Source organism: Lutra lutra, chromosome 1, assembly GCF_902655055.1.
Source record: "Lutra lutra chromosome 1, mLutLut1.2, whole genome shotgun sequence".
Classification (NCBI taxonomy): Eukaryota; Metazoa; Chordata; class Mammalia; order Carnivora; family Mustelidae; genus Lutra; species Lutra lutra.
The window spans coordinates 217,253,750-217,281,648 of record NC_062278.1 but is presented as its reverse complement, the minus strand read 5'-3'; the positions used below and the strand labels follow the sequence as shown (position 1 = coordinate 217,281,648).

General features: G+C 44.1%; 1 protein-coding gene and 1 pseudogene across 4 annotated transcripts; both read right to left on the bottom strand.

The window, feature by feature from the left end:
* The window catches only part of LOC125085449 (zinc finger protein 558-like), a 72,845-nt pseudogene extending 45,532 nt beyond the window's left edge, over positions 1 to 27,313 (bottom strand).
* Positions 220 to 27,319, bottom strand: LOC125085440 (zinc finger protein 558). Of its 4 annotated transcripts, XM_047703746.1 has the most exons (8): positions 27,271 to 27,319; positions 26,139 to 26,227; positions 11,606 to 11,702; positions 11,071 to 11,159; positions 10,333 to 10,459; positions 4,914 to 5,009; positions 4,170 to 4,252; positions 220 to 3,440 (listed from the first exon to the last, which is right to left on the bottom strand). In XM_047703746.1, the coding sequence occupies exons 3-8, from the start codon at positions 11,634 to 11,636 to the stop codon at positions 2,658 to 2,660; spliced, it is 1,209 nt and encodes a 402-aa protein (XP_047559702.1). In that variant the 5' UTR covers positions 11,637 to 11,702; positions 26,139 to 26,227; positions 27,271 to 27,319; the 3' UTR covers positions 220 to 2,657. The 4 variants fall into 4 exon arrangements, with proteins under 4 accessions (XP_047559702.1, XP_047559720.1, XP_047559712.1 ...); XM_047703764.1 differs by lacking the exon at positions 10,333 to 10,459; XM_047703756.1 differs by lacking the exon at positions 26,139 to 26,227 and having other exon boundaries at positions 27,271 to 27,312.
* Between the last annotated feature and the right edge of the window lie 580 nt (positions 27,320 to 27,899).

The following is a 27,899-nucleotide window of genomic DNA, read 5'->3' as shown; positions in this document are numbered from 1 at the left end:
TCCTTAAGCTTACACTGAGTACTCAATAATATCCTCAGAAGAGTGCCTCATCTATAGGAAGGGCTATGTAAGTGTTCAGTCATTTATTAATGTACTGAAATAATCCAGTATAAAAAAATGATCCCAACATAAGGAACAATTCACAAGAAAAAAACCTAATCCTGAATGTGCTTGTACATCAAAATACATTAAAAAAAAATGACAGAAATGACAAAAAAGTGTTAATCCATACCCATAGCACAAGACTTTAATACATATCTATCACTAAATAAATTTGAGGACAGAAATCTCAAAGTACATACTGTATCTGAAAACACAATTAGCTTGAGTTTATGGGTACATACTCTACATCTAAAACTTAGAGAATAAACATTATTTTCAAAGAAACATGAAACACTAATAAAATGTGACCAACTAATAGGCTTACCAGTTAGATATTGCATTTAGCTGGACAGGAACAGAACATCACCTCAAAAACAAACTAAAAAAAGGACTTTGGCTTCAACCAGTTAGAGGTTACTTTTAATCATATAAGGACAAGTCTGGGAACAAGCAGTCCAGAGCAGATACTGCCAATCAGAAGTTTTGGAGATGCCCATATCATTGTAATTTTTTGCTGCACTGTGGTTTTTGTCATTATGATAAAAATATAGCTCTTCCAACTCTTGGCCTTGAGTCCATTTCCAAGAGAAAGAACGGGCAAGATGAACAGGATATAGATGAGGCAAACAAGCCAAATGATGTTCTCCCCAGTGACTTCTACCTACTTCTATATGGTCAGGAGAGTAAGGCAATACCCCTCTGGGCTTCAAAGAAGCCTTATAGATTATTTTCAATCCTGCTCATTGAAAACTTGAACAACAATAAAAACATTTTTTAAAGTAAATAAGCAGGGGACAATGGACATTGGGAAAGAAGCTAAACAAAATGCCATACTAGGGTAGAAAGGTAAAAAAAGAATCCACATCATCAACTCCACTTACCTGACAATAATGCCTTTAAACTATGAAAAGTACACAGTAAATACAGTTTAATTTCCACTACGATAAAAGAATTTACTCAGGAGATATTCAGAAATGCCTTTCTGGATATGCTATGTACTAATATTTTTAAAGAGTAAATTATAGCAAACATATTACATACAAAACTATGGGACATAACTTAAGGTTTATTTTAGGGTACAGCTATAGATATATGTTTATACTAAAACAAAAGACTAAAACTAATGAATTAGTGGCCCTAATCTTAGTATGAGACACTGACAGAGGCAATCCCACACTCACTATTCTTTCCATTCCCAGTTTATTTTGTGGCCATTCAGTAAAGAGCTGAGGCATCCTCATACTGATTACTTTTCTAGGGTTTGCCTCCAATGTAGGTTCTCACAAATCAACAAAGAATCACTAAAAGATTTTTCAAAATTAATACACTCAAACTTTTGCATCCAGAGAAAACTTGGTATTTTTCCCAATGTAGGAGGTATTTGTCAAGGCATTCCCTTGGTCTTTATATTCACAAGTGTCTGCAGGAAATTCTCAGCTTCCTAAGGAATGTGGAAAAATGACTTTGCAGGACTGATGACATTCAACAGGACTCTCTCCCCGGGATAAATCCTCATGCTTCTTAGAAACTGAGAGGACATTCAAGGCTTTCCCACAGTAACTGTGTTCAGAATCTCTCCCCATCTTTTGCTCGGTAATGCGAACACTTGTGCTGAAGGGTTTTCCACATTCTTTCTACGAATATTCCTCAGTAGTGATTTCTCACATGTGCTCTCAGTGATGGGAGTCCATGAAGGTTTCTGCATTCTGATGATATTCATAAGGTTTTCTCCTTAGTCTGAACTGTTGCACGACTCCCTAGAAATATCACGAAGGCTTTCCTACAGCTACTGTCTTCTTCAGGTTTCTCCCCGCAAGTAATCTTTTGTGGACGTTGGGGTAAGTCTGAGTTGCAAGCGTACCACAAAGATTGCACGCATGACGTTTCTCTCCAGAGTGAATTAACATGACTTATTAAAGGCTACTTCATATAGACTAGGTTAAAAGAACGAGAGTCTGCTAAAGGCTTTTCTTCACTGATTTCATGGCAAGCTTCTCAGATGGTTCCTTATGATCTGTCTGCTACTATACATACCCTGTGTAGTTTCTTCCCCCACTGTGTGAGCAATACAGTCTGGAAGAAGTGATAACAGATTCTTCGGAGGCTAGGTTGAAAAAGACAATGTGGCTTCTGCGTTAGGACTCCCATAATCAAATGCTTTGGGAGGAACCTGCTGCTGCATCATGAAGATACTTATAGCCCTGTGGAGAGTGAGGTAATGAAGGTTCCCTGCCAACAACTGGCATTAACGTGCCAGACATGTGAGCTAGCCATTTTGGAAGAAGATTCTTCAGCAGTAAAGACTCAGATGAGCATTGCTCCAGCTCACATCTTGGCCTCACCTCATGATAGATCCTGAGCCAGAACTACATAGCTAAGCCGTTTCCAAATCCCTGACCTACAGAAACTGTGAGATAATTAACGTATGTTGTCTGAAGCCCCTGTGCTTCGGAGGGAAATTTGTTACACAGCAACAGCTAACTCATACATCTAGTGAGTTCCCATCAGTTGTCTGAGAATTAAGAAATCAACGAATGCTTTCCTAGTTATTGTATTCATATCCACCTATTATGTATTCTCTTGTGCACAGAAAGGTAAGAGTTAGTGGTGAAAGATTTTCCACAATGATTACATTCGTAGGGTTTTTCTCCAGTGTGAGTTCTCACGTGTTTCTTAACAGCTGAGAGATTATTAAATGCTTTCCCACAGTTACTGCATTCATAGGGTTTCTCCCCAGTATGGATTCTCTTGTGCACAGTAAGAGAAAAGCTACTGCTGAAGGATTTTCCACACTGATTACACTCATAGGGTTTTTCTCCAGTATGAGTTCTCATATGCTGTGTCAGATATGAGCTCTTCCTAAAGGTCTTCCCACAATCGTGGCACTCATAAGGTTTCTCCCCTGTATGAATACTATTGTGCCCAGTAAGGGAGGACCTTGTGCTGAAGGCCTTGCCACACTGATTACATTCATGGTGATTCTCTCTTGTATGAATTCTCTTGTGGCTTTTGAGGTTGCAACTAGTGCGAAAAACATGAAAACACTGATTACATTCATAGGGTTTTTCTCCAGTGTGAATTCTCACGTGCAGTCTAAGGGAAGAGGGATCATTAAAGGCTTTCCCACAGTCATTGCATTCATAGGGTTTCTCTCCATTATGTATTCTCTTATGAATAGTAAGGTAAGATCTACTGCTGAAGGATTTGCCACACTGATTACAGTCATAGGGTTTTTCTCCAGTATGAATTCTCTTGTGCTGAGTGAGGTTAGATTTTGTGCTGAAGACTTTAAAGCACTGGTTACATTCGTTGAGTTTCACTCCAAGATGATTTCTTTCCTGTTAATTGAGAGATGAATCATAACTGTAATTTATAGTATTTTTAATATTCAATGAATTTTTATGCATATGAACGCTCTTTTCCAGGAATTCTGTTGTATTATTACAATCGATGTTTTGACTATTTTCAGTGCTTAATATGGCTTCTGCCCGGTCTGAGCTTTTAGAAATTACAAAAGATGGATGCTTTGCCACAATTCCTTATCATTATTCACAGAGCATCTTCTGATAAACTCTGATAAACCACTTTGTATTTGTTTTTTTTTTTTTAAAGATTTTATTTATTTATTTGACAGGCAGAGATCATAAGTAGGCAGAGAGGCAAGCAAATAGAGAGAGAGGTGGAAGCAGGCTCCCTGCTGAGTAGAGAGCCTGATGCGGGGCTCGATCCCAAGACCCTGGAATCATGACCTGAGCCGAAGGCAGAGGCTTTTAACCCACTGAGCCACCCAGGCGCCCCAACCACTTTGTATTTCAACAGCCAATATTCTGGTCACATTTAAGAAAATATTTACTTGTAGAAACTCCCAGTGAAGAAACAAGTTTGGAGCTAACTTATAGTTTTCCCCAAATTCACAGCTTTTCACAGAATCTCTCCCGAGACACAATTTCCCATGGTGTAAATGACCTTCCTTTAATGACTCTGTTTACTTTGCGACTTTTCTAACTTACTCTCCTACTGTGCAAAAAAAAAAAACAAAACCCAGATATTAGCCATATTAATCTTACCGCTTTTATACCACTGGAATGTTCTTTTCTAAAATCATGTTTCTTGGGAGTTAACCATTTGGCTTTAAGTACTGTGTCCAAATCTGGGGGAAAAAAAATGAAAAGAAATTTAAGTTGATGGAGAAAAGAAATAGTAAAGTGCACATATGAGTAAATGCAGACTCTGAGGGATCAGCATTTTGCCATGAAAGTGCAAGGAGTATGAAAATTGTAGGTATTCAAAAAATGATTCTAAAAGGATTAAGACTGATCAGAGATTTAAGAAGAAGGGATTATCAGGAATGCAAAGTAGGAAGGCATTGAAGAAAGTGCTCATATGAGATTTATTTAAAAAGGAAAAGGACTATTATAGCATTGTATGGTGACAGATGGTAGCTATACCTGTGGTAAGCATAGTACAACTTAAGAAAGTTGTCAAATCATGACACTGTACACCTGAAACTAATGTAACACTGTATGTAATTACACTTTAATTAAAAAAAAAAAGAAAACATATGTCTTTTATCCCCCCTCCCTCTGACTCCAAGGTAATGTATGAGATACTTAACAAAAGGCAAAAAGGAAAGAAAGAATGTATACAAGGAAGCTCATACCAAATGTTCTTGACCATCTTTGTCAGAGAAAAAGACATTGTATAAACTTCCCTGTTTGACATTTCCTAAATGTAATACTCCCATGCCCCAAATCACGGACCAGAGCTATTCCTCAAAATGACTCATCTCCACCCGTCCACCTGATGCTCACCTGGACAGGAGCCTGGGAGGATTCCCCGCTCCTCCGTCACCACCTTGTCTTCTTGTTCCAACTGGGAGATCAGACTGGGTTTATCAACGTGATACCCTATTCACAGAGAAAAGACAGAAGATGTTGGGTGACTGTACAGGTGACAAGCAACCCCATGAAACTGGAGCTGACAATTCTGAAGATGATCAAGTATGGCTTTTGCAGCAGTGGAATAACTACACATAAATTATAATGAATATAGTAACTCCCAAGAAACAAAAATTCAAGCACACCCAATACCCAAGTAACAGGACATAACACTGTCCCAAAGTCCATGTCCAAGTTTACATACATACTTTAGAAGCTCTAAAGCTTTTAACCATGGAGAATGTAAAGTCAGGGTAAGGAACAGCTATTCAGTTCACAGGGAAGGCATCAGACAGAAAGTTCCATGAGGGCGGGGACCACATATGTCTCATTCATCACTGTATTCCTAAACCCAGCATAGACCCAGGGACACAGAAGTACTTCAGAAAGACTGGTGAGAAGAGACAATGGTGAAAACTGAGGGATATTGAACCAAAAGTCCATAACTCTAAAAAAACAGTGAAAAAACTGGGGAAAACCATCAGAATCAACTTTATCAGAACTTTGGAAACTTATCAAAAGTTCATAGCAACTTGGAAATTGTTTATTCAAGGACAATAACCAGCTGACATTTTCACTGACTCTTGTCTCATCCTCTATTCTCTGCTTTGGCGTGACCTTGAAGATGAGAGCCCACATTCCTAGTACCAGAGGGAGCAGGATGGACCTTATTCTCAAAGTTCTGTGGTTGTTTTGATCTTTCTGAAGGTTTGGCTCCAAGGGCTTGCCTTTACTTATCTAATCTCAAATTCTCCAAGGGCTGAGCTGGGTACTCAGTGGGGATGTACTGAATACATTTCAAGGAAAATATATTAGCCACCACTGCCTGAGGCCTATGAAATATTACAGGAAAACAACAGACTGCCCAAGAAACTTGGGAAGAAAAGTATGAAATAAGATGTTTTGGGGAATTTTTAAAAGTTGCCCCCCCACCCCAAAAAGTTGCCCTCCCATTTCTTTGAATTTAGAAGGCTAGGATTGGGCACATGCTCAGAAAAGACCTGAAACAGCACTAAGTCCTCAGCTTTGGCTGACCTTTAAGTTCTGCACAAGCAGAAAGTGAAGATTAACGGCAGAGTTGTACAGTGCCTGCTGATTTGAAGGTATGTTTCTATACACACACACGGAACACATCTGCAGAGACAACAGGTTTTTACTTTTGTTCCAAGCCTTTAAAAAAATCTTTAACCATGAAGTTAACATAATAGTCTTCTGGGACCACACATGACAAGTACAGACATTACAAAATTAGTTCAGGAGTATCACTAAACATACATACAACAAGCAACAACAACAAATTTTGGTGATGGGGAAAAACCCGATTCCAGAATTGCCATACAATAATGTTCCAAATGTCCATTTTGCAACAATATTTTGAGGCAGGAAAAGAAATAAATATGTGGCCCATTACAGAAAAAAAAAAAAAAAATTCCTCTCTGAGGAAGCCCGGCTGTTAGACTTAGTAGTCAAGGAATTTAAATCAACTATTTTAAAGTATGTTCAAAGACGAAAAGAAAACTGTGTATAAAGAATAAAGGAAACCATAAGGATGAATTCTCATGAAACAGAACACATGTTAAAGAAACAGAAATTAGAAAAAGAACCTACATAGAAATTTTGGAGTTGAAAAGTACAAAAACCGAAATGAAAAAAAGTCAGAAGAGCTGTCGAATGGCAGATATTGGCAGGAAGAAGAAAGAATCAATAAGCATGAAGACAGGACAATTTCTACTACCTCACTGGAAGAAGAGAAAGAAAAAAAAAATGAAAACAAAAAAACAAAAAAAAAAAACCCCCATGAACAGAGCCCTAAAGATCTGTGGGATACCATCAAACACACCAACAGACACATCATGGGAGTTCCTTAAGTGGAGAAGAGAATGAGGTAGAAAGAATATTTGAAGAAATAATGGCCAAAAACTTCCCAAAAAACTGATGAAAAACACAAATGGACACAACCAAGAAGTTTAAGAAACCTCAAGTAGGCTAAACAGACACAGAGATCACTAGCACATCTATCCTACAAGAAATGCTAATGGGAGGCTTTCAGGCTGAAATGAAAGGATAATGGATATTAACTCAAATCACACAAAGAAACAGAGAATCAGAGAAATGAAAATACATAAACCAAGAATAATTATATTTTTGGTTTGAAATTCTCTTCTTTTTCTTACATGACTTACAAGAGAAATGCCTAAGCCCATAATTATGAATCTATGTTAATGGGCACAGAAGGCATAAACATGCAATTTGTGACAAAGCAATATAAAGGGACTGTGTGTGTGCACACACCTATACAAAAGCAAAAATTTTGTATGCTGTTGACACAAAGTTGGTACTAAACCAAAACAGACTGCTGTAAGTTAAAATGTTAATTGCAGTTCTCCGGGACAACCATGAAAAAAAAATAACTAAAACACAAAAAGAAATCCAAATGGTCCCCTAGAAAACATCTAACACAAAAATAATAATGAAAGAACTAAGGAACAAAAATGGTATAAGACATGTAGAAAATAACAAAATGGCATACGTGGGTCTTTATCAGTAATTACCTTAAATGTAGATGGATTAATCTGTCCAAATAAAAGGCAGATTTTGGCAGAATAGATAAGAAATATCCAATTATATGCTATCCATGAAAGACTCAATTTACATCCAAACACACTAAGAGGCTGAAAGTCAACAGATGGAAAGATATATTCCATGCAGAGAGCAACCAAAAGATAATGTAGCTACATTAATTTCAGGCAAAACAGACTTTAAGATAAAAACTGTTACGAGGGGCGCCTGGGTGGCTCAGTGGGTTAAGCCGCTGCCTTCGGCTCAGGTCATGATCTCAGGGTCCTGGGATCGAGCCCCGCATCAGGCTCTCTGCTCAGCAGGGAGCCTGCTTCCTCCTCTCTCTCTACCTGCCTCTCTGCCTGCTTGTGATCTCTCTCTGTCAAATAAATAAATAAAATCTTTAAACAAAACAAAACAAAAAAAACTGTTACGAGACACAAAGATATTCTTTAATGATAAAAAGGTAATTCATCCAGAAAATGTAACAATTACAGACCAATAAAAACAGAATTCTACAATACTAGATTTCAAATTGACAGAATTGAAGGGAGAAAGAAATGGAGAGTTCTATAATAGTTGCAGACTTGAACATCCCGCTTCGAACAATGGGTAGAACAACTAGTTAGAAGGTTAATAAGGAAAAGGAGGACTTAAACAATCCTACAAACTCACCAGACCTAACAGACATATAAAATACTCCGCTCCACCACAGAACACACATTCATCCATACACATATGGAACGTTCTCCAGATCAGACAGACCATATGTTAGGCCGTAAAATGAGTCTGAATAAATTTAAAAGCAGTGAAATCATAGAAAGTATTTTCTCTGAATATAATAGAATAAAAAAAAATTAGTGACTGAAAGATGTGTCTTGGAAAACTTGATATTGTTAAGGTGACAATACTAACCAAAGTGATATACTGATTCAGCGCAATCAGCACCAAAACTCCAACAGCTCTTACTTGCACAAATGGACAAACTTGACCCTCAAATTCATGTGGATTTGCCAAGGATCTCAAACAGAGGAGTCTTGAAAAGGAATAAAATAGGAATTCTCACAATTCCTAACATCAAAACTTAGGTCAAAGCTGGAGTACTAGACGCCGCAGCACCAGCAAAAGAAGAGACATAGCGATCAATGGAACAGGACTGAGTGAGTGTAAACCCATACGTCTGTGGTCAATTTCTGACAAGGGAGTAAAAACCAATTCAATGGGGAAAGAACAGTCTCCTAGAAGTGGACATTGCTGCTATCAGCACTGGGCTGCAGGTGTCCCTTTGAAGCAGAAATTTTGTATCTTCTGGATAAATACTGTTGAGTCATAGGGTAGCTCTGTTCTTAACTTTGAGGAATCTCCATCCTGTTTTCCAGAGTGGGTATACCAGTTTGCCTTCCCACCAACAGAGCAAGATGGTTCCCCTTTCTCCACGTCCTCACAAACACCTGATTCTTGTGTTGTTGATTTTAGCCCTTCTGACAGGTGTGCAGTGGTACCTCACTGTGGTTTTGATGTGTGTTTCCCTGATGATGAGTGATGCTGAGCACTTTTTCATGGGTCTGTTGGCCATCTGGATGTCTTCTTTGGAAAAATATGATTTCGCTCATATGTGGAATTTAAGAAACAAAACAAACAAGCAAAGGCGGGGGGGGGGGGCGGTGGGAAAGACACATAAATCCAGAAACAGACTTTTAACTATAAAGAACTCTGGTGTGTCAAAGGACACTATCAAGAAAATCAAAATATACCACCACATGGGAGAAATTATTTCCAAGTCATATTTTGGATAAGGAATCAGTGTTCACGATATATGACCAATCTTTATAGTCCAAGAACAAAAGATAAACAACCGAATTTCAAATGGGCTTGAACAGACACTTCTCCACAGAAGATTTACAATTCGCCGACGACTTTGTGAAAAAGTGCTCAACGTCATTAGTGATGAGGGAAATGCAAATCAAAACAGCCACGGAATCCCCCTTCGCAACCATGAGGATGGCTACACCCGGAAAAACAAATGTTGGGGGGGATGCGGGGAAAAGAGAGCCCTCACACCTCCATGCAGCTGCCGTGGAAAATGGTGCGTAGCTCCCCAAAAGGCTAAACGTGGTAACACATGACTCAGCCTTCCCCTCCCAGACACGTCCCCAGCAAAAGCAGAAACACGTGGAAAGGACAGCCTGGACACAAATATTCACAGCAGCACTGTTTGCAACAGCTGGTCAGTGTGAAACCACCAAATGTTTATCAACCAATGAATGAATTTTAAAAATGTGCATGTGATTCAGTCACGACGAGGAATAATGAGCTGGTACAGGCCACGCCACAGCTGGACCTTTAACGACTATGCTGCCCGGAAGCAAGAAGCCAGACAAAAGAGATCAGATCTTGGGGAACGCCGATGATGTGAACCGTTCTCAACAGGCTCGGCCACAGAAACAGGAGGCAAACTAGTGGTTGCTGGCAGGGGGCAGGGGGAAAGGCACTGGGTACTGAGCACTTCCGGGGGCGGGGCTGAGAGGGGATAACACTGTTCCCCATTTGGACAGTGTTCTAGCTGCAGGGCAACACCAATGTAGCAAAAGCTGCTGCGCTGTACTCTTTAGAATAGTTACAATGGTGAATTTTATGGTATGGGAATGTTATGACAATTAAAAAAAAAAAAAGGACAAAAGGAAGTCTTGTCACCTGAGTCATTTAATAAATGCAGGGCTGAGGCGGGGCTTACCCAGGGATGCCAGGTTCCTGCAGTTCTCCCGCATCACGTCTCTGTACAGTGTTCTCTGAGAGGGGTCCAGCAGCGCCCACTCCTCCTGCGTGAACTCCACGGCCACATCCTCGAAGGTCACCAAGTCCTGAGCCGTCATAAGAATCAAGGCTTAGCCAAGGACTACCCCCACCAAGCTGATAAGGCGACAGGAACAGAAACAGGGAACCCCAAGCTTAAGATATACGAGGAGGGTTCTGAGCTGTGCTCTCCACTGCTTCTGGGCTCAGCCTGCAGTGCTCCTCTCCTGTCTACTGACGCCCACTGCCAAGGTGAAATGTTCTTCTAAATGAGTCCCTGATTCCAGGGAGACTGTGAAATCCTGCAGTCTTATCTCCCTCAGTCTCGGGGTTGAGCACAGGCCCGGGACATGGCAGATGCCAGAGAAATACCTGGTAAATGAACGAGTGATTTCCTCACAGCCACCATCAATCACTTGAGTCTAGGACACTTGAGTTTACCTTCCCCTTAAAATTCTCAGTGGAACATGACGTAGCCAGTGACCCTGGAGGAAGCTTTGCCGCGTAGAAAATGTTGACAAACACGGCCGCTGGCTGGGCAGCCCCTCACCCCCATCAGATGCCCGGAGACCCTGCGCCATCCGAGGCCTGGTTTGGCTGTGGGGCTCCAGGTCACTGAGAGATAATCTGACTGCTGATCAAGGGAATGATGATTTGGAAAAAGGGGTATCTGACTCACCGGTAACCAGCTTGTCAGGAAGCCATGCACTGACCCTTCCTCCTCTGTGCATCCTTTTTGAGGAGAGGCTGAGAACAGGGAAGGCTGAGCTGGAGAAGAAGTGAGTCCGAGGAGATCGGATGGCTCTGTATCAAGCAATCACGGTGTGGGGGGCTTCCCCACCTACCTGTAACTGACCATACCCCAACACACACACACACACACGCGTGCATACACAGCTTTCACAGGAGGCCAGAGCAGAGCCCTGTCTCACCAAGGCCAAGACTCTTACTGCACTGGAGGAAAAGGCAATAGTTCTCCTTTCACAGTGGAGGAAACTGAAGTTCAAGGGCTAGCACTATTGTTTTATCAAGTTTACAGAAAGAATTTGAGGCATAATTCAAAAACTCTCCCATATTCACCACACAGGTGACATCTCCACAGTCGCCCAAACCAGCAACACCCCAAATCCCAAGAACTACATGGGGTCCCTGTGACTCCCACTCTGTGGGGCAGGGGCCTTCAATGCTTGGACTCTGGGGACCCCCCAACTTACCACAGGTGGGGGACAGAACCACGGCTGCCATCCTGGGACTCAGACAGAGAACCCAGATGCTCCTCCTCTTGTCCCCACCGCGCACGCAGGCCAGGTCCTGGAAGAAACGGGGAAATAGGAGCCTTCACAGCCTCTCTCCCTCCCCAGGCTACTGAGGACGGACCTGTCACAGCCTGCCCACCGTGTCCTCCTTCGAAGCGCACGTGGGGTCTCTAGTCCTGGGTCTTTACTTTGCTCAGAAGGGGATGAACGCAGGGCATGTGAAGGCAGAACTTGTCCTCTTCTGTCCTAACCGGTACGACCAGCACAGGCCTGCGCTGCCCCCATGGAATCCTCAGGCTCACTGAGTCTCAGGGCATGTTCTTCCCATCCAAGTACTTGTCACACACACAGTCCCAGCTACGACCCTTTACCAACTGGACATGCTGGCACCTGCCTCCCATCAGTCTTTCCCCCGCCAGTCCCACGACTGTCAGATGACATCAGAGGGCGTGCGGATGACCCTCACTGTGTTGCGAGTTTGCCCCCATCCACGTTGGCCACACCTTCCATCGGCACCACCCTAGACCCTGTCTTCACCTGACCCCATTCTACCATCTAGAACAGCAGCTCAGAAATGTCTCTCTGAACCCAGCCTCCCAGACTGCACCCTTGTTCACTCCATGTCTCTCTACCACACAAAGGACTCGGTCCAGCTGCTCTCCTGCTTCCTCAGGCAAGCCCTGTCCTCACTTCCCGCTTCCCCAGCTTGGATTTCACAGCCCGCGCTTACGCACGTCCTCATCTCTCCACCCCCACTCACGCCTGCCCAGCAGCGCTCCCACCAGGCGTGATTCCAAACCTCTGCCTGCGCCATGATGCCGCCACCTCTAGGGCAACACGGTCACGAGCACGCAGAGCCCTTGACCCTGCGCGGCACCCTGTAGGTCAGTGCAGCTCCCCACCCGCCCACCTGCTCCCACCTCTTTACACCCCACACGCCCTCCTCTCTTCCCTCCAGAGGAACCAGCTTCCTAGATGGTCCTCGGTGACCCAAGCCTCCTGGTGTCCACACCCACCTGGGTCAGGCTGATCCACATGACAAGAGTACCCTGGAGGTGACTCGGAGAGGAACTGAGGCCTCCGTCCGACAGCAGCACCCGCGTGCCGGCCTGGAAGCCAACCTCCTTGGCAGTGAACCCTCAGCGCCCGGCAAGACTTCGGATCGCTGCAGCCCCAGCGGACATCCCGCCGGCAACTCATCAAAGTCCCTGAGCTAGAACCTTCTAGTTGAGCTGCTCTGAGTTCCCCAACCACAAAAACCGTGAAAGATGACACATGATCATTATTGTCTTCGGTCAATGAGGTTTGGGACATTCTGTCGGGGACAACAGGTAACAAACACACCGTGGCTTGCAGCAGCTGGTCCTCCCTCCTACTTCTCAGAGTAACCTTCACGGGAGGAACTCTACCTGCTCGCGTAAGCCCCTCCGCAGCGGCCGCATGTAGCACAGTTCCTGCCCTCCCTCCTGTGACAGACTTGGAGCTGACCCCGTTCTGTATCAGGCCAGCGTCTGCGGCTCTGTTCTGGGCTCTGTCCTGCCTGATGTTTGAGGAGCCGCACACAACGGACTGTCTCATGCCTGCCTTGCCCTTCCAGCTCGACCACTCTATGGACGCTTTCTTACCCTATGGAAACCCGATGCAGTGTTTTTCAGTAGTGAAATAAATCTATCTTCCGTTTTCTCTCTTTTACTACCCAGCCCCTCGCTCTCTGATCACAGGCACAGGGTCTCGCTCTGACTCATTTCCTCCTCGGCCCAGGACCCTCTGGTTTTCTCCATGACCATTTCAAGGACACGACCCTTGGTCGAACCTCCTGTGATCTTATATCTTATTCATAATAACAGAGATGCACCCGGCAACTACACAGATAACTTTTTTTTTTTTTTAAACCTGTCAGATCAACAGACCTAGTGGACCACATCTCCTCTTGGCAAGCCTGTCTGGAAAGGCACGCTCATACACTGCTGGGACCCAATTCCTAAGGAAGGAAAATTGCCAGCTGCAGGCAAAATGCAGGAACATTTACACCTTCCCTGCCAACCACAATCTAGGAACCTATCTCCAGGATACACAAATACTAAAGGACAAGGACACAAATACTAAAGGTCAAGGGTGTGAGGATTCACCCCGGCCTTATTTAGAATATCAAAGGACCATCAATAGGGAATCAGCTCAATGAACTAGGGACTACCCACAGAATGAAGAAACTCTCCCAGCCAAAAAAGAAACAGATGATCTCTAGGTATTGATAGACATTCTTATCTCCAATAAATCTAAGTGAAAAAAAATTAAATTAAGTGAATTTAAAAATTTTAAACTTAATTAAATTAAAATTAAGTGAAAAAAAAAAAAAGTTTCAAAGCAGTGTCATCCCTATAAAAAGGGATGTTTCCTTTTTATAAAAAGGGAACGAATGCCTCCTTTCCCTGGAGTTTGAGAATCAAATGTAACTACATAGAACCCAGTTTCTTGAGGTCTCTCTGTGTGCCCTCCCTGAACCCAAAGATCAACACAATAAAGGCTGTTGAGTGTGAGCAGGGAGGGGAACCTGGGACACTAAGAGTTTGGGCCGGGTGGAGAGAGAGTTCAGGGCCTCTTTGCCTCCTGGGCCTCTGTCCCAAAGGTGTCCAGACTCCACTCCTCAGAATCTGTGAAAGTGTGAGCTTCCATAGACAAGGGATTGTGGAGCTGTGATTAAGGTAAGGCTCCCGAGATGCAGACAGTATCCAGAATTATCTGGGTGAGCCCAAGGTCATCACAAGAGGCCTTACAAGAGGGAGGTAAGATGGTCAGGTCAGAGAAGGAGCTGGGATGATGGAAGCAGGAGTCAGAGAAAGAGACTGGAAGCTGCCAACTACCTCCCCCTGCCCTGCCCTGAAGACAGAGGCAGGAGCCACAAGCCAAGTCCTGCAGGCAGCCTCTGTGAGAGTGTGAGGGCCTACTTAGCCAGAGCAATTCCATCCCGTTAATCAGTGATTTTGTTGTTGATGCAGAAAAACTTAAACTGACCCTGCCCCCCTCCTCCCCCAGGGGACTGACTTAAAAGCAAGTCTGGGAAACCAGTCCCAGGTAACAACGCCCAAATACAAGGGCGGGTCAGGCCAGGTGGAGACATCCAACCAGTGGGGGCGCATACTGTCTCCCTAGCTACCAAGGAGTGTGGGCCCCGCCTTTTGGGCGCCAATTCTGACCAAGGTGATAGGCTCATTCAAATACCTACTATAGGGTAAATTGTGATTCAACTGGTCACTCGTGTGTGACCTAGCAGGACTGTGCAGCTTTCTCTGTGTGCTGCAATCCCATCGGTCACCTGTGTGTGGCCAGGCTCAACCACATGGCCCTTGCCCTTTAAAAGTTAGTCAATAAGACACAGACTACAGTATTATACAGGCCATCCACCTGGTCTCCTTGCCTCTTTTATGCTGGCACCACAATTATCTTCTAAAAATAAAGAAGTACTATAAAGAAGTATAAAAACCAAGGAGTCAAGATGGCGGAGAAGTAGCAGGCTGAGACTACTTCGGGTAGCGGGAGATCAGCTAAATAGCTTATCTAAAGATTGCAAACACCTACAAATCCAACGGGAGATTGAAGAGAAGAAGAACAGCAATTCCAGAAACAGAAAATCAACCACTTTCTGCAAGGTAGGACTGGCGGAGAAGTGAATCCAAAGCGACGGGAAGATAGACCGCGGGGGGAGGGGCCGGCTCCCGGCGAGCGGCGGAGCAACGGAGCAAAATCAGGACTTTTAAAAGTCTGTTCCGCTGAGGGACATCGCTCCAGAGGCTTAACTGGGGTGAAGCCCAGGCGGGGTAAGCGCGGCCTCAGGTCCCGCAGGGTCGCAGAAGGATCGGGGGTGTCTCAGTGTCGCAGAGCTTACCGGTATTAGAACGGGGAAGCCGGCTGCAGAGACAGAGCCGAGGAGTGACTCTCAGCTCGGGGTCGCCTTGAACCGGTCGCAGGCTCGGTCAGCTCGGAGCGCGGCCGGAGGCCAGGGTGACGGGAGTCATTTGGCGCTGTTCTCTGAGGGCGCACTTAGGAGTGGGGCCCCGGGCTCTCGGCTCCTCCGGGCTGGACACCGGGAGGCCGCCATCTTTATTCCCGTCCTCCGGACTCTACGGAAAGCGCTCAGGGAACAAAAGCTCCCGAAAGCGAACCCGAGCGGATGACTCAGCGCGGCCCCGGGTAAGGGCGGTGCAACTCCGCCTGGGGCAAAGACGCTTGAGAATCACTACAACGGGCCCCTCCCCCAGAAGATCTACGGGAAACCCAGCCAGGACCAAGTTCACCTACCAAGGAGAACGGCGGAATTCCAGAGGAGAAGAAAGCAAAGCACGGAACTCATGGCTTTCTCCCCATGATTTTTTAGCCTTGCAGTTAATTTAATTTTTTTTTTCTTTTTCAATTTTTTTTTCTTTTTCTCTTCTTCTGCTAAATTTTTTTTAACTTTTACCGTTTTCTTTTTTTAACGTTTTTTAAATAGTTTATCTAATATATATATTTTTTTTCCTCTTTTTATATTTTTTCTTTATCGGCTTTCTTTTTTTTAATAGTTTTTTTTCTTTCTTTCTTTCTGAACCCCTTTTTATCCCCTTTCTCCCCCCTCACAATTCAGGATCTCTTCTGATATGGCTAAAGCATATTTTCCTGGGGTTGTTGCCACCCTTTTAGTATTTTACTTGCTCCTTCATAAACTCTTATCTGGACAAAATGACAAGGCGGAAAAATTCACAACAAAAAAAAGAACAAGAGGCAATACCAAAGGCTAGGGACCTAATCAATACAGACATTGGTAATATGTCAGATATAGAGTTCAGAATGATGATTCTCAAGGTTCTAGCCGGGCTTGAAAAAGGCATGGAAGATATTAAAGCAACCCTCTCGGGAGATATAAAAGCCCTTTCTGGAGAAATAAAAGAACTAAAATCTAACCAAGTTGAAATCAAAAAAGCTATTAATGAGGTGCAATCAAAAATGGAGGCTCTCACTGCTAGGATAAATGAGGCACAAGAAAGAATTAGCGATATAGAAGACCAAATGACAGAGAATAAAGAAGCTGAGCAAAAGAGGGACAAACAGCTACTGGACCACGAGGGGAGAATTCGAGAGATAAGTGACACCATAAGACGAAACAACATTAGAATAATTGGGATTCCAGAAGAAGAGGAAACAGAGAGGGGAGCAGAAGGTATATTGGAGAGAATTATTGGAGAGAATTTCCCCAATATGGCAAAGGGAACAAGCATCAAAATCCAGGAGGTTCAGAGAACCCCCCTCAAAATCAATAAGAATAGGTCCACACCCCGTCACCTAATAGTAAAATTGACAAGTCTTAGTGACAAAGAAAAGATTCTGAAAGCAGCCCGGGAAAAGAAGTCTGTAACGTACAATGGTAAAAATATTAGATTGGCAGCAGACTTATCTACAGAGACCTGGCAGGCCAGAAAGAGCTGGCATGATATATTCAGAGTACTAAATGAGAAAAACATGCAGCCAAGAATACTATATCCAGCTAGGCTATCATTGAAAATAGAAGGAGAGATTAAAAGCTTCCAGGACAAACAAAAACTGAAAGAATTTGCAAATACCAAACCAGCTCTACAGGAAATATTGAAAGGGGTCCTCTAAGCAAAGAGAGACCCTAAAAGTAGTAGATCGGAAAGAAACAGAGACAATATACAATAACAGTCACCTTACAGGCAATACAATGGCACTAAATTCATATCTCTCAATACTTACCCTGAATGTTAATGGGCTAAATGCCCCAAATCAAAAGACACAGGGTATCAGAATGGATAAAAAACCAAAAACCATCTATATGTTGCCTACAAGAAACTCATCTTAAACCCGAAGACACCTCCAGGTTTAAAGTGAGGGGGTGGAAAAGAATTTACCATGCTAATGGACATCAGAAGAAAGCAGGAGTGGCAATCCTTATATCAGATCAATTAGATTTTAAGCCAAACACTATAATAAGAGATGAGGAAGGACACTATATCATACTCAAAGGAACTGTCCAACAAGAAGATCTAACAATTTTAAATATCTATGCCCCTAACGTGGGAGCAGCCAACTATATAAACCAATTAATAACAAAATCAAAGAAACACATCGACAAGAATACAATAATAGTAGGGGATTTTAACACTCCCCTCACTGAAATGGACAGATCATCCAAGCAAAAGATCAACAAGGAAATCAAGGCCTTAAATGACACACTGGACCAGATGGACATCACAGATATATTCAGAACATTTCATCCCAAAGCAACAGAATACACATTCTTCTCTAGTGCACATGGAACATTCTCCAGAATAGATCACATTCTTGGTCCTAAATCAAGTCTCAACCGGTATCAAAAGATTGGGATCATTCCCTGCATATTTTCAGACCACAATGCTCTAAAGCTAGAACTCAATAACAAGAGGAAATTTGGAAAGAACCCAAATACATGGAGACTAAACAGCATCCTTCTAAAGAATGAATGGGTCAACCAGGAAATTAAAGAAGAACTGAAAAAATTTATGGAAACAAATGATAATGAAAACACAATGGTTCAGAATTTGTGGGACACAACAAAGGCAGTCCTGAGAGGAAAATATATAGCGGTACAAGTCTTTCTCAAGAAACAAGAAAGATCTCAGGTACACAACCGAACCCTACACCTAAAGGAGCTGGAGAAAGAACAAGAAAGAAACCCTAAACCCAGCAGGAGAAGAGAAATCATAAAGATCAGAGCAGAAATCAATGAAATAGAAACCAAAAAAACAATAGAACAAATCAACAAAACTAGGAGCTGGTTCTTTGAAAGAATTAATAAGATTGATAAACCCCTGGCCAGACTTATCAAAAAGAAAAGAGAAAGGACCCAAATAAATAAAATCATGAATGAAAGAGGAGAGATCACAACGAACACCAAAGAAATACAGACAATTATAAGAACATACTATGAGCAACTCTACGCCAACAAATTTGACAATCTGGAAGAAATGGATGCATTCCTAGAGACATATAAACTACCACAACTGAACCAGGAAGAAATAGAAAGCCTGAACAGACCCATAACCAGTAAGGAGATTGAAACAGTCATCAAAAATCTCCAAACAAACAAAAGCCCAGGGCCAGACGGCTTCCCGGGGGAATTCTACCAAACATTTAAAGAACTAATTCCTATTCTCCTGAAACTGTTCCAAAAAATAGAAATAGAAGGAAAACTTCCAAACTCATTTTATGAGGCCAGCATCACCCTGATCCCAAAACCAGACAAGGATCCCAACAAAAAAGAGAACTACAGACCAATATCCTTGATGAACACAGATGCAAAAATTCTCGCCAAAATACTAGCCAATAGGATTCAACAGTACATTAAAAGGATTATTCACCACGACCAAGTGGGATTTATTCCAGGGCTGCAAGGCTGGTTCAACATCCGCAAATCAATCAATGTGATACAACACATTAATAAAAGAAAGAACAAGAACCATATGATACTCTCCATAGATGCTGAAAAAGCATTTGACAAAGTACAGCATCCCTTCCTGATCAAAACTCTTCAAAGTGTAGGGATAGAGGGCACATACCTCAATATTATCAAAGCCATCTATGAAAAACCCACCGCAAATATCATTCTCAATGGAGAAAAACTGAAAGCTTTTCCGCTAAGGTCAGGAACACGGCAGGGATGTCCGTTATCACCACTGCTATTCAACATAGTACTAGAAGTCCTAGCCTCAGCAATCAGACAACAAAAGGAAATTAAAGGCATCCAAATAGGCAAAGAAGAAGTCAAACTATCACTCTTCGCAGATGATATGATACTCTATGTGGAAAACCCAAAAGACTCCACTCCAAAACTGCTAGAACTTGTACAGGAATTCAGTAAAGTGTCAGGATATAAAATCAATGCACAGAAATCAGTTGCATTTCTCTACACCAACAACAAGACAGAAGAAAGAGAAATTAAGGAGTCCATCCCATTTACAATTGCACCCAAAACTATAAGATACCTAGGAATAAGCCTAACCAAAGAGGCTAAGAATCTATACTCAGAAAACTATAAAGTACTCATGAAAGAAATTGAGGAAGACACAAAGAAATGGAAAAATGTTCCATGCTCCTGGATTGGAAGAATAAATATTGTGAAAATGTCTATGCTACCTAAAGCAATCTACACATTTAATGCAATTCCTATCAAAGTACCATCCATTTTTTTCAAAGAAATGGAACAAATAATCCTAAAATTTATATGGAACCAGAAAAGACCTCGAATAGCCAAAGGAATATTGAAAAAGAAAGCCAAAGTTGGTGGCATCACAATTCCGGACTTCAAGCTCTATTACAAAGCTGTCATCATCAAGACAGCATGGTACTGGCACAAAAACAGACACATAGATCAATGGAACAGAATAGAGAGCCCAGAAATAGACCCTCAACTCTATGGTCAACTCATCTTCGACAAAGCAGGAAAGAATGTCCAATGGAACAAAGACAGCCTCTTCAATAAATGGTGTTGGGAAAATTGGACAGCCACATGCAGAAAAATGAAATTGGATCATTTCCTTACACCACACACGAAAATAGACTCAAAATGGATGAAGGATCTCAATATGAGAAAGGAATCCATCAAAATCCTCGAGGAGAACACAGGCAGCAACCTCTTCGACCTCAGCCGCAGCAACATCTTCCTAGGAACATCACCAAAGGCAAGGGAAGCGAGGGCAAAAATGAACTATTGGGATTTTATCAAGATCAAAAGCTTTTGCACAGCAAAGGAAACAGTGAACAAAACCAAAAGACAACTGACAGAATGGGAGAAGATATTTGCAAATGACATATCAGATAAAGGGCTAGTGTCCAAAATCTATAAAGAACTTAGCAAACTCAACACCCAAAGAACAAAGAATCCAATCAAGAAATGGGCAGAGGACATGAACAGACATTTCTGCAAAGAAGACATCCAGATGGCCAACAGACACATGAAAAAGTGCTCCATATCACTCGGCATCAGGGAAATACAAATCAAAACCACCATGAGATATCACCTCACACCAGTCAGAATGGCTAAAATTAACAAGTCAGGAAATGACAGATGCTGGCGAGGATGCGGAGAAAGGGGAACCCTCCTACACTGTTGGTGGGAATGCAAGCTGGTGCAACCACTCTGGAAAACAGCATGGAGGTTCCTCAAAATGTTGAAAATAGAACTACCCTATGACCCTGCAATTGCACTGCTGGGTATTTACCCTAAAGATACAAACGTAGTGATCCGAAGGGGCACGTGCACCCGAATGTTTATAGCAGCAATGTCTACAATAGCCAAACTATGGAAAGAACCTAGATGTCCATCTACAGACGAATGGATAAAGAAGATGTGGTATATATACACAATGGAATACTATGCAGCCATCAAAAGAAATGAAATCTTGCCATTTGCGACGACGTGGATGGAACTAGAGGGTATCATGCTTAGCGAAATAAGTCAATCGGAGAAAGACAACTATCATATGATCTCCCTGATATGAGGGAGAGGAGATGCAACATGGGGGGTTGAGCGGGTAGGAGAAGAGTAAATGAAACAAGATGGGATTGGGAGGGAGACAAACCATAAGTGACTCTTAATCTCACTAAACAAACTGAGGGTTGATGGGGGGAGGGGGTTGGGAGAGGGGGTGGGGTTATTGATATTGGGGAGGGTATGTGCTATGGTGAGTGTTGTGAAGTGTGTAAACCTGGCGATTCGCAGACCTGTACCCCTGGGGATAAAAATATATGTTTATAAAGCTGTAAAAAAAAAAAAAAAAAAAAAAAGAAAGAAAGGATGAATACCCAAGTTTTGTAGCAACATGGACGGGACTGGAAGAGATTATGCTGAGTGAAATAAGTCAAGCAGAGTCAATTTTCATATGGTTTCACTTATTTGTGGAGCATAACAAATAGCATGGAGGACAAGGGGAGATGGAGAGGAGAAGGGAGTTGAGGGAAATTGGAAGGGGAGGTGAACCATGAGAGATTATGGACTCTGAAAAACGATCTGAGAATTTTGAAGGGGTGGGGGGTGGGAGGTTGGGGGCACCAGGTGGTGGGTATTGTAGAGGGCACGGATTACATGGAGCACTGGGTGTGGTGCAAAAATAATGAATACTGTTATGCTGAAAAAATAAAAAAATTAAAAAAAAAAATAAATAAATAAAAGTTAGTCAATAAGGCCGGGAGGGGTCGCCCTCTCTTTGAGAGGCGGCTCCAACCAGTTGCTTTGATTCTCGATGCTTGGCGTGAAATAAAGCTTTGCTTGACTTTCGCTTTGTATCAGTCTCGACCCTTTGATTACGGACCCATCAAGATGGAAAAGACACAGAAAAGGAGTCTCCCCTAGAGCCTCTGGAAGGAATGCAGCCCTGCTGACCACCGAGGATTTCTGCCTTCCAGAATGGGAGAAGAAATCCGTGTTGCTATCCGAGTCTCCGGTCATTTGTTACGGCAGCCACAGACAACTGCTGTGGAGCCACCTTCCCTTCTACAGGGGCAGGATGTCTCCTTTCTCCCCACCAGGGACCCGATCTGCACTTTGGAAGAGCCCTGTCACTGAGCTGAGCCATGAGAGGGCCGAGATCCCTCCCGGAGCCAAGGAAAAGCAGGCTAAGCAGGTTACCTGGGGCACTTTTAGGCTCCGAGGACCCCATCAGGGTCTTCTGGCAGGTGATATGTCACAGGAGGGCAGAGGGGGTCTGTGCTCAGTTTAGAGATTCAGTGACGCCTGCAGCTGGATGCATGTCTGTGCCGGAAGAAGGTCGGAGAGGGTGGGCCACCTGGAGCCAGTGCTGCCCAGTAGAACTTTCTGGGATGCCAGAGATGTCCTCTAACTCTGCTCTGTCCAGCTGGTAGCCACAGCCACATGTGGATACTGAGCCAATGAAATGTGGCCAGGACGAATGAAAAAAAAAATGAAATTTTGATCGTGTTTCTCATTGGTTTCATTGAAATAGCTACAGGTGACTCGTGATTCCTGCAGTAGACAGGGCAGCTGTGGACTACTCAGGTCTGACTTCTTCCAGGATGCGGAGGGGGTTGCCTATGAGTGGCAAAGCAGGATGAAAGCATGGGCCTGGGTGAGGGGGGAGGCCTGCAGGTTCGCATGGACAGTAGCTGGGGGCAGAGGAAGGGCCCGGTACCATCTAACAAACACAAGCACGAATGAAAGCATTGTTGCATTTTCTCAGTTCTGAACTCCCGGGTCTCCTCTTCCCACTTCGTTCCTACTCCACAACCACCATTGGGGCTTAGGGAACCATCACCTTATCCCTTAACTTCCTCTTACCATGCCCGGTCTTGCCTCTGAAGTCTTCCTTCTGAATCCTGAAGTCCATTTTAATCCACATGCACAGACCAAAGGTGAATCACATCCTCCCAGTGCTCACTTCGCTACCATGTCTCTCTACTGGTCCCAGAGCAGAGTCCAATCTAAGACCTGACCCAGTCCAGCCTGCCCTGCTCTGTGTTCCCCACTTTGCTGTCTCGGCTCAGCCATTCTGGTCTTCCCAGCTCATGGAGGACACAAGGCTCTCTCCTGCTTTGGGGCTGTCTTTATGCCACTCCCTTTGCCTGAAATGCTCTCTTGAAAATACTCCCTTGCTCCAAAAACTCTACAGCTAGCTAAATCTGACCCCAACCTCAGCTCTGAAGGTAAATGTCAGCCCTTCTCAAGGCCTCCCTGTTCCCTCGACTGAGTTCTCTGTGCCAAGCTCCCAGATCACTCCTGTCATGAGTTGTTTAAAATCACAATTCCTGGGGGCCTGAGTGGCTCAGTCGGTTAAGGTCCGCCTTTGGCTCAGGTCATGATCCTGGAGTTCCAGGATCGAGCCCCACACTGGGCTTCCTGCTTAGTGGGGAGTCTGCTTCTCCCTCTGCCTGTCACCCTGCTTGTGCTCTCTCTAATAAAGAAATAAAATCTTAAAAAAAAAAAAAAGTAAAATTAAAAAATGGACTTTTGGAACTCCATCAGGATCAAAAGCTTCTGCACAGCAAAAGAAACAGTTAAGAAAACAAAGAGGCAACCCACGGAATGGAAGAAGATATTTGCAAATGATACTACAGACAAAGGGCTGATTTCCAAGATCTATTAAGAACTCTTCAAACTCAACACCCCAAAAACAGATAATCATGTAAAAAAAATGGGCATAAGACATGAACAGACACTTCTCCAAAGACATACAAATGTCTAACACATGAAAAAATGTTCATCATCATTAGCCATCAGGGAAATTCAAATCAAAACCACAGTGAAATACCACCTTACACCAGTTAGAAGGGCCAAAATCAACAAGCCAGTAAACAAGTGTTGGAGAGGATGTGGAGAAAGGGGAAGCCTCTTACACTGTAGGTGGGAATGCAAGTTGGTGCAGCCACTTTGGAAAACAGTATGGAGATTCCTCAAAAAATTAAAAATAGAGCTTCCCTATGACCCTGCCATTGCACTACTGGGTATTTACCCCAAAGATACAGATGGAGTGAAAAGAAGGGCCATCTGGACCCCAATGTTCACAGCAGCAATGGCCACAATCGCCAAACTGTGTAAAGAACCAAGATGCCCTTCAACAGACAAAAAGTTATGGTCCACATACACAATTGAGTATTATGCTTTGTTATCAACATGGACGGGACTGGAGGAGATTATGCCGAGTGAAATAAGTCAAGCAGAGAGAGTCAATTATCCTATGGTTTCACTTACTCATGGAGCATAAGGAATAACATGAAGGACATTAGGAGAAGGAAAGGAAAAGTGAATTAGGGGAAATCGGAGGGGGAGATGAACCATGAGAGACTGTGGACTCTGAGAAACAAACTGATTGAGAGTTTTGGGGGGGTAAAGGGATGGGTGAGCCTGGTGGTGGGTATTAAGGAGGGCATGGATTGCATGGAGCACTGGGAGTGGTGCATAAACAGTGAATCTTGGAATACTGAAAAAACACAGAATTAAATTAAAAAAGGTAAGTAATTTTATTCCCTATTTAATTCTAATTCCCTATTAGAATCTAAGTTCCATGAAGGCAGAACAAGGTCAGTTTGGCTCTCCCAGGTCTCTGTTATCTGGCCCAGGGCCTGGCTCACCGAGAGCATGAGCCATGCTGGTTTGTCTAGAACTGTCCTGGATTGATCACTAAATGTCCTGTGTTCTGGTAAGCCTCTCAGTTTCAAATAAACAAGGAGGGTTGCTCGCCATAAACTGTGCACTCAAAGAGTATCTATTGCATGACAAATAAACACTCTCCTCCAAAACATTACAGGAAATCTAGAATGAAATTGAGACACACGTGCACCCATACATGGAATTAGTAAAAGCCAACAACAGAAGACTACTTAACAGGATCCTCTGTAACATGAATCACCAGACTGTTATTTCAGAAAAGTTTTTTTTTTCTTTTAAAGATTTCATTTATTTATTTGAGAGAGAGCACAAGTGAGAGAGATCACAGAGGGAAAGGGAGAAGTAGAGTCCCGCTTGAGCAGAGAGCCGATGTGGGGCTCAATCCCAGGACCCTGTGATCATGACCCGAGCCGAAGGCAGATGCTTAACCCACTGAGGCACCCAGGCACCCCTATCTCAGAAAAGTTTAAGAAATAAAGTTAATTCCTGCCAGAAGACAAGGTAGAGAGGACAGTCTTTGTGGAAACAAGTGCCCTACCTTCAACACACAAGTTGTTGGGTATTCCTCTAAATAATGTTAAATCTCATTATGAAAAAAAAATCCATTGCTGGTCAATTCAATTTCAAATTTCTGTTACTAACAGAAAGAAGTTCAAAGAATTTTTCCCCCAGATGTCCATATATTTTTAATCCTTGTGGAGCATTGATAGGGCTTTAGATTTCAAACTGAATGGGTCTAGGGAACGCTGCTGAGAAGTCCTGCTAATCTTCAGTGGGATGACTTGTAATATTACATATACATGTAAAAGTTTTATGCATTTACCCTTACAGACAAAATCCTGAAATTTTTAGTAGGACAGAATGCAAGAAAATCTGTATTTCTCTACCATTACACACATTTAGTGATTTACATATTTGTTTACTGTGTCCTTGTTTGCATATAAATGTATTTATTGGCTTATTTCCACACACATAGTATCTTTCCTTAGACACCTTAGTATCTTTCCTTTGAACATAATCCATCAAACATACAAATAATTTTTCTTAAGATACCCTCACTCGGGCGCCTGGGTGGCTCAGCGGGTTAAAGCCTCTGCCTTCGGCTCAGGTGGGCTCAGGTCGTGATCCCAGGGTCCTGGGATCAAGCCCTGCATCCGCATCAGGCTCTCTGCTCAGCGGGGAGCCTGCGTCCCCCTCTCTCTTTCTGCCTGCCTCTCTGCCTACTTGTGATCTCCGTCTGGCAAATAAATACATAAAATCTTTAAAGAAAAAAAAAAAAAACCCACTCTTGCTCATCTGCACGGTGGAGGCTTCTGGAACCTGTTACAAATTCCTCATGGTCCTCACCTGGTCACAGAAATCCACAGATCAGTGAGGCTGGTGGACCCTGAAGCTGGTTTTAACACAAACTTGAGTTCAAGAGATGCTTTTCTTGTCTGGGGAAAAAAAAAAAAAGACACAAAGATTATTTTTGAGGCCTTTTTATAGGGGGTAATTGTTCATGGATAAATAGACCACCCATCCGTCTTTTTTTTTTTTTTTTTCATTTATTTAAAGTGTAAATTTTGGCAGTGACTGGATTTACCTGATTCCCCACCAGCCATCTGCACCCCAAGTGGAAGAAAGCAGCATCATGCTGTGTGTGCATTTGACTTGCTCAACTCATCTGGCTGGATCAAGATTTTATGGGGACTATATATACTTTACGTTTTTTTAATTTTTTAAAAAAGATTTTATTTATTTATTTGAGAGAGAGGAGGGGAGGAGGAGCGGAAGGGGAGGGCGAGGGAGGGAGAAGGAATCTCAGGCAGATTCCATGCTGAGCAAGGAGCCCAGAGGGTTGCTGGATCCCAGAACCCTGAGATCCTGTGACCCGAGTGAAAATCGGGAGTCTGATGCTTAACCGACTGAGCCACCCAGGCGCTCAATGATTCCGGACACTTTAAACCGGGCTTGTCACTTAGGGGGCGGTAAGTGACTCAGCTGACTTTGAAACAATTTCCACGGTTGACCCAGGACTTCAGAGATTTTGGGGCCCTACAGCACGAAGTCCCGAGCCCGGCACTAAAGATTATGCATCGTTTTTTGGGGGAGGGGTGCTGTTCCGTGCACTGTAAGATGCTGAGCTGCATCCCCGGCCTCTACGCGCTAGAAGCTAGTTGCGCCTCCCCACACCCGCATTAGTACAACCAAAACAATGCCTCCAGACATTGCTCAAAGTCCCCTGCGGGGGCAAAAACCACCCCTCAAAGGTGGGGGGGGCGGTGCCCGGAGTTGGGAGAACACCAGCTTGGGACCGACCTGAGGAAACAGCCCACGGGAGGAAACGGGACTCTGGCTGGGGACCGAGGGACGCGGGGACGCCAGAGCCCGGGCCTGGGAAGGCGCGCGGCCCGTGCCCCTCCCTGGGCGCCTACCGGAAGCCCCGGACTGCCCGCCGCGCTCCGAGTCCGGCCCCTCGCCCCGAGGCCAAACATACCACGTGAAGCCGGTCACCCGGAGAAGAGCGCACACCCCACGCAGCAACCACCCGAGGCTCCTTCCACGGCACCGCCCCACGCTTCCGCTTCCGGTCTCGGGCTGGCCGCCTCGCGCCCCAGTTCCGGTCTCCGTGGAGCCGCCGCGGAGAGGGAAGTTTATGGGCTCTGAATTGGGTCGGGCGGGGTCGACCGCCGCGTATCGCAGCCTCCGGCCAGGATTTCTGGTTCAATGAGGGAGGGACCCACCGCCTCCGGCAGGGTCAGCACCGGGAACGGAGACCAGCCCTAAGGGGCGGGGCTGTGGGCAGTGCCAGGCATCGGGGCGGAGACCAGGTCGGGGGGAGGGGCTGTGGGCGGGAACAGCGAGAGGGCGGGCGGGCAGGTGGGCGGTGACAAGCTCTGGGGCGTGGCAATGGGCGGGGTCGTAGTCGAGGGGAGGTATGGCGGGCGGAGACCAATTCCAGGGGCAAGAATGTGGCCCGAATAAGCTTGGTGGGCAGGACTGTGGGAGGAAATCAGCTCCGGGGGCGGGGCTGGAGGCGGGGCCACACGTGTTCCTCTGGACTGCACTAGCAACAGGATTCACAAGAAAATTTTCTGCAATCTTTTCTCCACGTTTACACAGCCT

Coding starts and splice junctions, on each gene's coding strand:
- LOC125085440 (XM_047703746.1), bottom strand. CDS start 11,636: ATGGCAGCCGTGGTTCTGTCCCCCACCTGTG. Junction 11,160..11,605: donor GGTTCTGTCCCCCACCTGTG/GTAAGTTGGGGG, acceptor CTTCTTCTCCAG/CTCAGCCTTCCCTGTTCTCA. Junction 3,441..4,169: donor ATTCCAGTGGTATAAAAGCG/GTAAGATTAATA, acceptor CTCAATTAACAG/GAAAGAAATCATCTTGGAGT.